A 15353-nucleotide genomic window follows, 5' to 3' on the forward strand; every position below is an offset into this window, starting at 1 on the left:
AAAGACACCCCAAAACACATTCCTCAACTTCTCCTGAATACAGAGATACCAGATGTGTGACACTTTTTTGCAGCCTAGGTGGGCAAAGGGGCCCATATTCCAAAGAGCACCTTTCGGATTTCACAGGTCATTTTTTACAGAATTTGATTTCAAACTCCTTACCACACATTTGGGCCCCTAGAATGCCAGGGCAGTATAACTACCCCACAAGTGACCCCATTTTGGAAAGAAGACACCCCAAGGTATTCCGTGAGGGGCATGGCGAGTTCCTAGAATTTTTTATTTTTTGTCACAAGTTAGTGGAAAATGATGATTTTTTTTTTTTTTTTTTTTTCTCATACAAAGTCTCATATTCCACTAACTTGTGACAAAAAATAAAAACTTCCATGAACTCACTATGCCCATCAGCGAATACCTTGGGGTCTCTTCTTTCCAAAATGGGGTCACTTGTGGGGTAGTTATACTGCCCTGGCATTCTAGGGGCCCAAATGTGTGGTAAGGAGTTTGAAATCAAATTCAGTAAAAAATGACCTGTGAAATCCGAAAGGTGCTCTTTGGAATATGGGCCCCTTTGCCCACCTAGGCTGCAAAAAAGTGTCACACATCTGGTATCTCTGTATTCAGGAGAAGTTGAGGAATGTGTTTTGGGGTGTCTTTTTACATATACCCATGCTGGGTGAGATAAATATCTTGGTCAAATGCCAACTTTGTATAAAAAAATGGGAAAAGTTGTCTTTTGCCAAGATATTTCTCTCACCCAGCATGGGTATATGTAAAATGACACCCCAAAACACATTCCCCACCTTCTCCTGAGTACGGAGATACCAGATGTGTGACACTTTTTTGCAGCCTAGGTGGGCAAAGGGGCCCATATTCCAAAGAGCACCTTTCGGATTTCACAGGTCATTTTTTACAGAATTTGATTTCAAACTCCTTACCACACATTTGGGCCCCTAGAATGCCAGGGCAGTATAACTACCCCACAAGTGACCCCATTTTGGAAAGAAGAGACCCCAAGGTATTCGCTGATGGGCATAGTGAGTTCATGGAAGTTTTTATTTTTTGTCACAAGTTAGTGGAATATGAGACTTTGTATGAAAAAAATAAAAAAATAAAAAATCATCATTTTCCACTAACTTGTGACAAAAAATAAAAAATTCTAGGAACTTGCCATGCCCCTCACGGAATACCTTGGGGTGTCTTCTTTCCAAAATGGGGTCACTTGTGGGGTAGTTATACTGCCCTGGCATTTTCCAGGGGCCCTAATGTGTGGTAAGTAGGTAAATGACCTGTGAAATCCGAAAGGTGCTCTTTGGAATGTGGGCCCCTTTGCCCACCTAGGCTGCAAAAAAGTGTCACACATCTGGTATCTCCGTACTCGGGAGAAGGTTGGGAATGTGTTTTGTGGTGTCATTTTACATATACCCATGCTGGGTGAGAGAAATATCTTGGCAAAAGACAACTTTTCCCATTTTTTTATACAAAGTTGGCATTTGACCAAGATATTTATCTCACCCAGCATGGGTATATGTAAAAACACACCCCAAAACACATTCCTCAACTTCTCCTGAATACAGAGATACCAGATGTGTGACACTTTTTTGCAGCCTAGGTGGGCAAAGGTGCCCAAATTCCTTTTAGGAGGGCATTTTTAGACATTTGGATACCAGACTTCTTCTCACACTTTGGGGCCCCTAAAATGCCAGGGCAGTATAAATACCCCACATGTGACCCCATTTTGGAAAGAAGACACCCCAAGGTATTCAATGAGGGGCATGGCGAGTTCATAGAAAAGAACATTTTTTGGCACAAGTTAGCGGAAATTGATTTTTTTGATTTTGTTCTCACAAAGTCTCCCTTTCCGCTAACTTGGGACAAAAATTTCAATCTTTCATGGACTCAATATGCCCCTCAGCGAATACCTTGGGGTGTCTTCTTTCCAAAATGGGGTCATTTGTGGGGTGTTTGTACTGCCCTGGCATTTGAGGGTCTCCGCAATCATTACATGTATGCCCAGCATTAGGAGTTTCTGCTATTCTCCTTATATTGAGCATACAGGTAATGAGATTTTTTTTTTCCGTTCAGCCTCTGGGCTGAAAGAAAAAAATGAACGGCACAGATTTCTTCATTCGCATCGATCAATGTGGATGAAAAAATCTCTGCCAAAAAAAGAAAAAGGAGGGGAAAGGCGTCTGCCAGGACATAGGAGCTCCGCCCAACATCCATACCCACTTCAGCTCGTATGCCCTGGCAAACCCGATTTCTCCATTCACATCAATCGATGTGGATGAATAAATCATTGCCGGGATTTTTTTTTTTATATATACAAAGTGTTTGCCAAAGTATATGAACACCTCCTCAGCTCATATGCCTCGGCAAACATATCTTTTACTGCAGAGGAGAAATCTCGTCTTGCAGCGCCGCATACACCGACTTGCGTGTAATCTGACAGCAGCGCAATGCTTCTGTCCGAATGCACATCAGTGCTGCAGCTAGTCGATCGGTTGGTCCACCTGGAAGGTAAAAAAAACAAAACAAAAAAGAAAAAACCAGGCCGCAAAGCAATAACTTTATTAACTTTAGAACAGAACATATTAACTTTTATTAAACTTTTTAAACTTTTTTACTTACCGGTAATTTTTTTTTTGTTTAGTTTTTTTTACCTTTATAGAACAAACCTCTCCTTCCCCATGGGACAATGTGCAAAGCGCAAATCGCCCAAAGATGTGGCGAAGTACGTAATGCACTTTATCCCAGGTGAAAGGAGAGGTTTGCAGCAGCTGTGAGTAAAAGGGCCCTAATAGCCCTGTGTGCCTGTCCTGTGAGATGCAATCCCTATGCTAGGTGTACCTGTGTGTGGTACTTCCGGAAACACTCACCTAAGCATAGGGCAGGGTGGTCAGGGCAGTCAGGACAGAAATAGCGGGTGTCACGCCTTATTCCACTCCTGCTACAGACACGACATTTTTTTCGGGGTGGCGGTTGGGTTGAGGTACCAGCAACGACACTGGGGAAATGTCGCTCGTGTAGACGGCTAACTACACTGGTGGATGGGGCCACGGAACCTCCTGGGTAAAGGAGGTTCGCGATGATCTCTTCCTGGAATTTGAGGAAGGATCCTGTTCTCCCAGCCTTACTGTAGAGAACAAAACTATTGTACAGCGCCAATTGAATTAAATATACAGACACCTTTTTATACCAGCGTCTGGTTCTGCGGGAAACTAAATAGGGAGCCAACATCTGGTCATTGAAGTCCACCCCTCCCATGAGCGCATTATAGTCGTGGACTGAGAGGGGCTTTTCAATGACACGGGTTGCCCTTTCAATTTGGATTGTCGTGTCTGCGTGAATGGAGGAGAGCATGTAAACGTCACGCTTGTCTCTCCATTTCACCGCGAGCAGTTCTTCGTTACACAAGGCAGCCCTCTCCCCCCTTGCAAGACGGGTGGTTACAAGCCGTTGGGGGAAGCCCACGCGACTAGTTCGCGCGGTGCCACAGGCGCAAATCCGTTCTAGTAACAAATGCCTAAAGAGGGCCACACTTGTGTAAAAATTGTCCACATAAAGATGGTACCCCTTGCCGAATAAGGGTGACACCAAGTCCCAGACTGTCTTCCCACTGCTCCCCAGGTAGTCAGGGCAACCGACCGGCTCCAGGGTCTGATCTTTTCCCTCATAGATCCGAAATTTGTGGGTATAGCCTGTGGCCCTTTCACAGAGCTTATACAATTTGACCCCATACCGGGCACGCTTGCTTGGGATGTATTGTTTGAAGCCAAGGCGCCCGGTAAAATGTATTAGGGACTCGTCTACGCAGATGTTTTGCTCAGGGGTATACAAATCTGCAAATTTCTGGTTGAAATGGTCTATGAGGGGCCGAATTTTGTGGAGCCGGTCAAAAGCTGGGTGGCCTCTGGGACGGGAGGTGGTGTTGTCGCTAAAATGCAGAAAACGCAGGATGGTCTCAAATCGTGTCCTGGACATAGCAGCAGAGAACTTGGGCATGTGATGAATTGGGTTCGTGGACCAATATGACCGCAATTCATGTTTTTTTGTCAGGCCCATGTTGAGGAGAAGGCCCAGAAAAATTTTAAGTTCGGAAACTTGGACTGGTTTCCACCGGAAAGGCTGGGCATAATAGCTTTCCGGGTTTGCGGTTATAAATTGTGTGGCATACTGGTTGGTCTCTGCCACGACTAAGTCCAAGAGCTCCGCAGTCAAGAACAGCTCAAAAAATCCCAGGGCCGAACCGATTTGAGCCGTCTCAACCCGAACTCCAGACTGGGCGGTGAAAGGGGGAACTACAGGTGCGGCTGAAGTTGGTGACTGCCAATCAGGGTTTGCCAGCACCTCAGGGACTCTAGGGGGTCTACGGGCCTGTCTGCGCGGTGGCTGCGACGGGGTAACTACTGCACGTGCCACCGTACCAGCTTCAACTGCCCTTCTGGTGCTCGCTACTTCACCATGTTGTACGGCAGTGCTGGTACTAGGTCCAGGAAGGGCTGCGCTGCTGGTGTATGCCTCACCACGTGATCCGGCAGCGACAGCCCCACTCTGCTGCTCTTGAAGCGGATCCTGCGTAACCTGTGGTCTAGCGACACGGGGCCGGGTACGCCTGGTGCTGCCAGGGACCTCCACCTCCTCGTCCGAACTTTGGGTCAGAGAGCCACTGCTTTCCACAGGTTCATATTCTGACCCGCTAGATTCGTCAGATGAGGGTTCCCACTCCTCATCCGACTGGGTCAGAATCCTGTAGGCCTCTTCAGAAGAATACCCCCTGTTTGACATTTTGGACTACTAAATTTAGGGGTATTCCCTGAGACTACCCAAGAAAAAAAGCAAACCTGTCTTACAAAGGGGAGGCTAGCGAAGTACCGGAGGCCGCTGCGGTTGATAAAAAATATCAAAACTGATTTTTTTATCGCCGCAGTGCGTGTAAAGTGAATGTGCAGTGATCAAAAAATAATAATTTTTTGTCACTGCGGTGGGGAGGGTGTGGGTGAACGCACGTGTGGGCGACCGATCAGGCCTGATCGGGCAAACACTGCGTTTTGGGTGGAGGGCGAACTAAAGTGACACTAATACTATTATAGATCTGACCGTGATCAGTTTTGATCACTTACAGATACTATAAAAGTACAAATGCTGATTAGCGATACGCTAATCAGCGAATAAAAGTGACTGCGGTGCGGTGGGGTGGGCGCTAACTGACGCTAACTACCTAACCAAGGGGCCTAAACTATCCCTAAAACCTATCAGTCAATACCAGTGAAAAAAAAAAAGTGACAGTTTACACTGATCACTTTTTTTCCTTTCACTAGTGATTGACAGGGGCGATCAAAGGGGTGATCAAAGGGTTAATTGGGGTGCAGGGGGGTGATCTGGGGCTAAAGTGTAGTGTTTGGTGTACTCACAGTTCAGTCTGCTCCTGTGCTGGATCCAACCGACGAAAAGGACCAGCACAGGAGCAGAGAAGCCATATAACAGATCATATTTACTAATATGATCTGTTATCTGGCTTGTGATTCGATTTTTTAAAAATCAGCAACCTGCCAGCGACGATCATTGGCTGGCAGGTTGCTGATGCAATTCTCCTCGAACTTTTGCCGGCCCGCGATGCGCATGCGCGGGCCGGCTGAGACCGAAATCTCGCGTCTCGCGAGAGGACGCGCCGGCGCGTCCACTCGGAATGAAACAACCACCTCCAGGACGCGTCTGTGCGTACAGCGGTCCGGAGGTGGTTAAGATATATACTATTAAAAAAACCACCTAATATACTAAAAGTCTTTCATTTAGGAATGTATGTTGAACTACATTTGCTATAACTGAGGTATGGACAGAGACCCGACTTTCCATCAAGATGGCCACTACTGTACCACCAATGCTCCTGTGCTGACCCACACTGATCCCTTATCGTACCCTCTCCAGGCTTGGCATCTTATCTTGGATTCGAGGAAGTATAATCATATCCTCCCCTTTCTGTCATAATGATTGTTATGTTTATTGGCCTATCCTGCTGCAATTTAGATTTTTATTGAAAGCCATACTTTGATTATCAGTATTTAAATGGTGTGTGGTATATTTTTAAAAGGGTCTCAGTAGTAGCAGCACTGTGGACATTTGGTATGTGATGCAGATGCAATATATTTGGTCCCAAATATGTGGGAATTGCCTTTCTTTATGGCCATGAGATTTACCATTATCATTTGGGTTTTACTACAAGAATATAATCTGATTTGCACACATCATTGCCTCCATTTCTGTATTGTTTGTTTTTTGGAGTCTTTTTGTTATATGTGGTCCCCTGATGAAATGACCCCAGAGAACGGTTCAGAGAAACACGTGGGCACAAAGTTTGCATTCCTGGGACATATGGCATGTGCTCCTTTTTTTCCCACTGGTGATCAAAACCTAGACGCCACTGGTTTACTTGGGAACATATATGTATTATGTGCCCTTATTTTTGTTGTAACTTTATTATTTTCTGATACATGCATTGACTTGTGACATTACTATTGGACTATAGTCATACTAGGTCTCTTCTCGGGTGGCGCTATCTATCCCTTGTCAGGGACATATAGGGCCTATCAGGAGGTTCCTGACACGGGATCACCCCTATCGGGCGGCCATTTTTTCTTTTGCTAGGCAGGGCCTATAGTTTGATAGGGCAAGTGTGAGGGTGATTCAATTTTCCTTTCCTTGTCCTGCCCACCCTCATTGTTAATTGCTTTTTAAGGGCACAAATTGGGTGATTTTTAATGATCATCATTAAAGATTATGTTTTACACTGGTGAAGGTACTCTGTGATTACATTATAATTAAGTTACACTAGTGACTACCTGACATCTGATGTCTATATCTATCAGAACTGTGAGAAATATAACCGAGGTATGAAAGGTATTAAAATGTATGCAGATATAAACAATACTCACAAAAATGTAGTTCTAAATTCACCAAGAGCAAAGGCCATTATTCTGAGGATCTCAGTTATGTTGACTGTTCTTTGTTCATATAAAACATTATTTACCATTGTTGTAACACACCGATTACAATTTGTGTTCAATACAATGAGTTTGGTGCTGGCACTTTGCTTGCAATAGTAACATTGGGGCAGATTTACTAATACTGTTGAACCTTTGTGCTGTCTAAGAATATGAATCCTAGTCTAAATATTAGACAAATTACTATTCAGGCATGGGCCCTTATAAATTTGGTGTATTGCAAATCCCATGTCAGATTTACACCACAATTCTGTGCATGGCCAAAATACTGTCTAAAAGTAATACTGTGTAAGCTGCTGGATTTATCATAATGGCTGATGCTGGATGATAAAGCGGTTGCATCTTTCGACTAGCAGCTCGGAAGCAGCAGCAGATCAATTGCATAAGCGCTGAGTCAGCTCAGGACTCGGCCATTGTGTAGTGGATCTGATGAGCTTGGAAAACAGCATCAGATCCACTGCACAAGCGTCGAGTCTGTCAGCTGACTTGACACAGGAGCAAGAATACAGGGCAAGAGGTCTAGCCCTGTCAAGCACGGGGGAGGGGTGTAATGTGCAGAGCTCAGGGGCCTTACAAAAGCTGCACTCCAAGGACCCAGTCCGGTCCCTGGTGTTCCAACATGCTCATTTTGCACATAAACAAAAATGCAGATTGGCAGCAATTGAACATACAGACAAAAGAAAGGTATGGGTTTAATCAGCATGATCAATCCTACTATTTAGTAGGTGCTGTTTAAAGTGGAATTTTACTTTAAAGTTGCATTTGGATGCACCAATAATTGTCCAGATCAGCGATGGGTAAACTGCGGCTCTCCAGCTGTTGTAAAACTACAACAACCAGTATGCCCAGTCTGCCTACAGCTATCAGCAGGCCATGATGGGATTTGTAGTTTTACAACAGCGTGAGAGCCGCAGTTTGCCCATCCCTGGTCCAGATCATCACAGGACCGACCATTCCCGATCACCTAGCCGTCTAAATGTGCCGCCAATCACCCGATGAACGAGCAAAACACTCGTTCATCGGGTGATCCTGTTGCTCATGCAGGCACCACCAATTATGGCTCCTGAGCAGTGATCTGCTGCCTAGAAACAATAATTCTGTAGGAGGACGAGCGATCGCAATAGAGATCCCTCGTCTTCATACTGTGAAGAAGATCACTGTATGGAAATGTGCGGTCTCCTTCACTGAACGAGCAGCCGACTGTCAGGAAAGAACGTTTCCTTCCCTACAATCAGCCGCTTAGCCAGCCCATCTAAATACACCATAACAGAAAAAAAGATCGGAGTTAAAAATAAAAAAGATGAAAAGTAAAGAAGCCTAGTAGAAATCTTGCAAACTTAAAATCTGCAGCTCTCAATTCCCTCCATCACATACCTTGAATTTTATGTCCTACTGTATATCTAGAGATCAGTAATAAAAATGTACACATCCACAATGCAGATGTACATTAACTTCTTCTCTGTTACAGGATTCCTGCTAGGTCTATGGTTTGGTGGTTGGTTACCATCTCCTAGCACAGACGTGGTTTTCCTGAGATTTCTATCCTTTCAAAATGAGACCTATCGATCTATCCCTCTGCTGATCCCATGGATATGCTTCAGTGAAGAGTGGAGTCGATCACGTATGAACAAGTGGAGTGGCCAATGCATGGCTGAAACCCCTCTCTCCGTACAGTCTCGGCTTCTCAGTTTGACTTGTTGGCTAATCGCTGCTTTATATGGCAAGCATATGATTCCAGAATATTTAGACATAGCACCAGAATGTGTCCATGGGGAATGGGAGTGCCTTTTTACATACATTCATGCAAGCAGAACCTGTGAATGGCTGCTTCTAGCAATTGGACTAGTACTTGGCGCCACTTTATTTCACAGTACGACGGAAAAAAGGGAATCAATCTCAAATATATGGTTTGAAAAAAAGAGAACGTTCAAGCAACTAGTGCCACCTCTTTTACTTATCACAAGCAGCGTAGTCGCTTTCTACTTTCTCCCCCCTTTCATCGCAGTATGTTCATGGTCTATACTGGCTTTGGATTCTCTTTGCAGCTTCTTAAGGTTTCAGGTTTCTCAACCACTAAACACGGTATACAGAGCACTGGAACAAGTGCAAGTCAAGGACGGAGAACACATCATGCCAACATAATAATACCATAGATAATTCACTGGCATTTCCTCTATGAATTGTAGAACATGCGCTTTGTGTTACATTATGATTAGGGGGCAGCTCACCACTGGCCTTCAACGAGCTGGAAGCTTATTCCTTAGCTTTTTTTTTTTTTTTTTTACCTTGCATGGGGTTTGACCCTTAAAGGATAACTGTCATATTTTTTGCTAGTTTATTAGAGCTAGGCATGTATACCTCAGTTAGTCTGTCAATGATTGCCAAAAGATCTGTAATTACCTTATAATAACATCTTTCATTAATGTCCTCTGTCCCTTTCCACTGCTCCTTTAAAAGACCGTTGCTATGGCTAATCTGTCTCCGGCTAGGAAGACAGAGGGGCGGTCCTTCACACTGTATGCCTGCATTAGGCTTCAGAGTGAAGAGGCGTGTCTCTCAGTAATCCCATCTGATTGGCTGGCAGGAAGCTGCTGGCTACAGCAAGTTTGTATGTGACCTGAGGGAATGCAGTTTTGGCCTTGGAGAACTGGCAGAGGAGCCATCTTGAGAAGATCCTCATAATGTAGAATTCAAAACAGCCGTAATTAAGGGGAAAACTCAAGGAAAACAGTGGTAAGTGAAGAAACTAAAGATTGCTTTATGCATAATGCTGCTGCAGCAGTAACATATGCTAAAATTGATATTTTTTTATGAAAATATGGCAGTTATCCTTTAAAGGGAATGTGTCACCTATAAAACCAGACCGTGATCAAGAAACTTTCTTTCTAATCAGTTTTTTTCTGATTGTAGACTATTTAATTCTGTTTTCTATACAAGATTATAGGGACTGCCATTTGGCATCTGTGTTGGTCTCATGTTCATATGTACTCGCATTGCTGAGAAAATTGATGTTTTACTATATGCAAATGAGTCTCTAGGAGCAACTGAGACATTGACGTTATTCCTAGAGGTTCAGCTCTCTCTTTAACTGCTGCATCCTCTGCACGACAGTTGCAGAGAGAGCTGAGCCTCTAGTCTATTAATAACAGCAACGCCCCCGTTGCTCCTAGAGTTGTGGAACAGGGGAGTCAGTGTCTGAATCTACGTGCTCATCCCCAAAAAGCCACAGAAGAAAACCAATTAACCTCTCAGTATGTTTTTGAAATATGGAAAGAAACCAAAGTACCCAGAGGAAACCTTTGCTAATAGTCTGAGAAGATACAAACTTCATGCATATGTGGTCCTTGGTCAGATTCGATCCCAGGACTCCAGCGCTATAAGACAGCAATGCTAATCACTATGCCACCATCAGGCTAATATCACACTGGCTAGTGTGGTCTGGGAAAAAAAGGTCCCTGATCGGGATGAGCGAACTTGTGTTTCAAGTTCGGCATACAAGGTTTGGGTTAACTAAGAATTTGGTTATGGTCCGTGGTAGCGGAATTCATAACTGAATCCTTAGAGAACCCAAACCTTGTACGTCGAACTTCAAACACAAGTTCGCTCATCCCTATCAGGAATGGTATGTCCTAGAGAGCTGTGAACCCCACAAGATTTCTTTCCAGGTAGCAAGGGATGTGTATACCAAGTTTTGTTGAAATCGATGGTTGCGTTTTTGAGTGATCGCAGAACATACATATATACGTCCTTCTTTATATATATATAGATTTATTAATTTTTTTTGTTAAAGGGGCCCTGCAGTTTTTTTTAACTGATAATCTATCCCCTGGATAGATCATCAGCATCTGATCGGCGGGGGTCCGACACCTGGGACCCCTACCGATCAGCTGTTTGAGAAGGCAGCGGCGCTGGCAGTAGCGCCACGGCCTTCTCGCTGTTTACCACAGGCCCAGTGATGTCACGACTTGTATCAATGGCCTGGCCGGGGCTAAGCTCTGCTCACTTGAATGGAGCTTAGCCCCACCCAGGCCACTGATCAGATGCTGATGATCTATCCAGGGGATAGATCATCAGTTTAAAAAAACTGCAGAACCCCTTTAAGGGTCCATTCACACGTCCGTTGTTTCTTTCCTGATCTGTTGCATTTTTTGCGGAACAGATCTGGACCCATTCATTTTCAATGGGTCCTGAAAAAAATCGGACAGCTCAATGTCTGATTTTTTTTCAGGACCCATTGAAAATAAATGGGTCCAGATCTGGTCCAGATCTGTTCCGCAAAAAACGCAACAGATCAGGAAAGAAACAACGGACGTGTGAATGGACCCTAATATGTAGATTTCTCAACAATTATGACAATAATGGGGCAGAATTACTGAACCTTTCCTGTAACTTTGCACTCCTGCACTCCATATCTGCACCATAATTTGTGACTTTTGTGTTTAACACCTTTGTAAAGTGGTGCGAAAAGGGGCAGGTCTTAGCAATGGAGAATGGCCTTCTGTGGCTTATCAGATTGACTGTAATTTACACACAAACTGCCTACATTTTATCTTAAAGGGAACCTGTCATCACCTTTATGCTGCCCATACTAACAGCAGTATAAAGTAGAGACAGGTGAGTTGATTTCAGCCGTCTGTCATTTATAAGTTACAAGTAAGTGGTTACAAAGAACCAACATCACAATCAATGCAGACTGGGCCTGGAAAAGAGTCCCGGCCACCTGAGAAGAGTCCTGTTATCCATGAGTTCCTGCTCTCCTGCCCACCTGCTGATAGTCTTCTACCTAGTTTCCCCCCATCTCTCTAGGAGAGAACTGCCAATCATCAGCAGGTGGGCAGGAGAGCAGGAGATTATGGATAACCAGGACTCTTCTCAGGTAGATGTGACTCTTCTCAAGGCCTGGGCTGCAATGATTATGATGCTGGTTCTCAGCAACCACTTACTTTTAGCTCATGAGTGACACACCGCTAAAATCAGCATTTCTGTCACTATTTTATGTGGCCCTCAGTGAGGTCAGCATAAAGTTGATGACAGGTTCCCTTTAAGTGTACAGATGGCCATAAATGCGCCTTAGTAAAGAAGCGAGATCTCAGTCCAGTGCACAGGAGATCAAGACTGTAGTAAGAAATGCCAGTCTAGATCTCTAAAAATCTCCCCTAATGTGTTTGTGAAAAAAATATATAAAATAAAACTATTTATACTGATGAAAAAATGTCTACCTGTTGGTCATCCTCGTTATCTTCAGCCTCATCCTGACATGCAGTCTGAAGGTAGAGAAAAAAAGATCAGACATACTATTTATTATGCTGCACTGTTAAGATACGAGTATTGAAGTCACAGACCTTGCTCTGTAGCACTAATTTGATGACATCACATATTCTTCCAAGCTGCTCAGGTCCACCCACGCAAGGTTCCTTCACATCTTTTAGTACATTGTTTAAAGACTCTAGGATGGTCATTACCACTTCACGTTCCTTATCTTGCACCGCACCCTGCAGGTAGGCAGGGATAACAATTTCCAAAAGCTGAAGTAAAACTGTTAAAAAAATAAGAAGATGGGAAAATAATTATTTATAAGACACATTAAACCAATTTTCTTACTCGTTTCTGCTTTTTATGACATTATATTATATATTTGTACCCCTCACCTTTGGCACTGTGCTCATTAGGGTTCTTCTGGCATACAAGGTGCATTGAGCGCACAAATTTTCCTACAGCTTCATATGCCGATTTCCGGACAGTGTTATGTGGTGACTGAGTAAAAGGAAACAGACATTTGAATTTACTTCGAGTTGTTCCCATCAAGTAATAATAATGTCTGTAAAGCACTGCAGAATATGTCAGCGCCATATAAATGATTAAAGGGGTATTCCGGTAAAGTAACTTAAATTTTTCAAAAACCGCATTAAGGCTGCAAGCTGTGACCCAACCAGAACCCATACCTATACATATAACCAGAGCTTCAATTTACCTTGCAATCCACTTGTCTAGCTCCTGTGTGAGCCTTCAACACCCTGAGAGTATCATGGCACCCGATCTTCCCTCACAAAACTGCAAAGACTACAATCCCCACAATCCCTAGCTTTCCTGCTGTGAGTGTTGATGTTTATTGATTGGCTGCCTGATATTAGTCTGGTCACGCCCCCTCTACTCAGTAATCACCAGCACGCTAACACGCCCTTTGTTTCACAAGACATTTAGCTAGAGAACTGATAGCAACACAGGGCCGATGCAAGGATTTTTGCCGCCCTAGGCAAGATAAAGATTGCGCCCCCCCCCCCCCCCCTTATCAGATGATCTGCACATATCATGACATCACATATGTTCCACCCCTTTCTCAGCTTTTAAATGAAAAGAACTGCTATGTTTCCCTTAGGGTTAATCCAGCTTCTTGTAGCTGTCTCTTTTTGCGGAACGGAATTGCGGACCCATACATTTCTAGGGACCCGGATCCGCAATTCCGATCCTGAAAAAAATAGAACAGGTCCTATTCTTGTCCGCAATAGTGGACAAGAATAGGCATATTCTCTTAGTGCCGGCAATTTGCGGTCCGCAAAATGCGGAACGCACATTGCCGCTGTCCGTGTTTTTTGGATCCGCAAAACACACACGGATGTGTGAATGGACCCTAAATGTGAGGTAAATTAGTTTCCAATGTAGTATTAATAACTAAACAATTAAATAATAAACATATTGCATTGTCTACTTACCACCAGGACAATAAGATGATCTGGTCTCTGTCTGCAGTCTGGCTCTTGGTCTGGCTCTGGGGACTCCCTTGTCACTCTCATTCTACCCCCCCTCCCTTGTCACTCATCATTCCCCCCCCCCCCACTCCCTTGTCACTCTCATCATTCCCCCCCCCACCCCCTTGTCACTCTCATCATCCCCCCCCCCCACTCCCTTGTCACTCTCATCATTCCCCCCCCACTCCCTTGTCACTCTCATCATTCCCCCCCCACTCCCTTGTCACTCTCATCATTCCCCCCCACTCCCTTGTCACTCTCATCATTTCCCCCCACTCCCTTGTCACTCTCATCATTTCCCCCCCACTCCCTTGTCACTCATCATTCCCCCCCCACTCCCTTGTCACTCATCATTCCCCCCTGCACTCCCTTGTCACTCATCATTCCTCCCCCACTCCCTTGTCACTCATCATTCCTCCCCCACTCCCTTGTCACTCATCATTCCTCCCCCACTCCCTTGTCACTCATCATTCCTCCCCCACTCCCTTGTCACTCATCATTCCTCCCCCACTCCCTTGTCACTCATCATTCCTCCCCCACTCCCTTGTCACTCATCATTCCTCCCCCACTCCCTTGTCACTCATCATTCCTCCCCCACTCCCTTGTCACTCATCATTCCTCCCCCCACTCCCTTGTCACTCATCATTCCTCCCCCCACTCCCTTGTCACTCATCATTCCCTCCACCACTCCCTTGTCACTCTCATCATTCCCCCCCACTCCCTTGTCACTCTCATCATTCCCCCCCACTCCCTTGTCACTCTCATCATTCCCCCCCACTCCCTTGTCACTCTCATCATTACCCCCCCACTCCCTTGTCACTCATCATCATATCCCCCCCCCACCTCTAATGTAGCGTGGCCGAGCTCTGTTCAGTCTGCGGTAAAGGAGCACTTCCTGTCAGTCCGGCCGGGTACAGGAAACAAAAGCTCCTGTACCGCAGACCGAACAGAGCTCGGCCACGCTACATTAACAACAGCACAGAGCAGACACAGCATGACAACAGGCGCAGGCAGGCTGCGCAGCACTGAGCCGGCGGCCAGAGATTTTTTAGAGCGGCAAGCGCTCAGCCGCTCAGGAGGCGCAGCAAGAGGGGCTCCGCCGGCCGGCCTTATATAACCAACTTTTTTTTACACCGCAACGGGCGCCCCCTGCTAAATGGCGCCCTAGGCGACTGCCTAAGTCGCCTTACTGGTGGCGCCGGCCCTGAGCATGCTTGACCTAACAAGGGCTCAGAACTACAGGTCGATGCCATGGTAATTTATGAGGAAACACAGTGGATAGCAGAGGAAGAAGACTACTTTTATAACTACTGAACGGTAAATATGTGAAATTTACATTATACTAGGAAATTATTGATGACGAATTAATCTAAAACATAAGTTATATTTATGATAACCGGAATACCCCTTTAAAGTAAATAACTAAAACAAACTAGCATATCTTATCAAGCAACGCCTTTAGGAATAAATCGCTTGTCCCCATACAGTGAAGGTGATTGCTACATGTAAATGTAACCCTCATCTCTTCTGATGATCTGACAGTGATAGGGAGTGTCTGCTTTGTTCCTGATAACCACAGGTCCATGCAAAAAGGAATCTAAGCTGG

At 44.9% G+C, this 15353-nt stretch overlaps 1 protein-coding gene across 1 annotated transcript in view; it reads right to left on the bottom strand.

Annotated features, from left to right (window-relative positions):
- IPO4 (importin 4) overlaps positions 1 to 15353 on the bottom strand; it is a 186518-nt gene that overhangs the window by 45057 nt on the left and 126108 nt on the right. The window contains exons 22-24 of the mRNA XM_040416922.1: positions 12650 to 12755; positions 12344 to 12537; positions 12221 to 12265 (exon numbers count right to left, since the gene is read on the bottom strand). Of these exons, the coding sequence (XP_040272856.1) occupies positions 12221 to 12265; positions 12344 to 12537; positions 12650 to 12755 (345 nt within the window). The remainder of the gene's footprint in view (positions 1 to 12220; positions 12266 to 12343; positions 12538 to 12649; positions 12756 to 15353) is intronic.

This window comes from Bufo bufo, chromosome 2 (assembly GCF_905171765.1).
Source record: "Bufo bufo chromosome 2, aBufBuf1.1, whole genome shotgun sequence".
Lineage (NCBI taxonomy): Eukaryota > Metazoa > Chordata > Amphibia > Anura > Bufonidae > Bufo > Bufo bufo.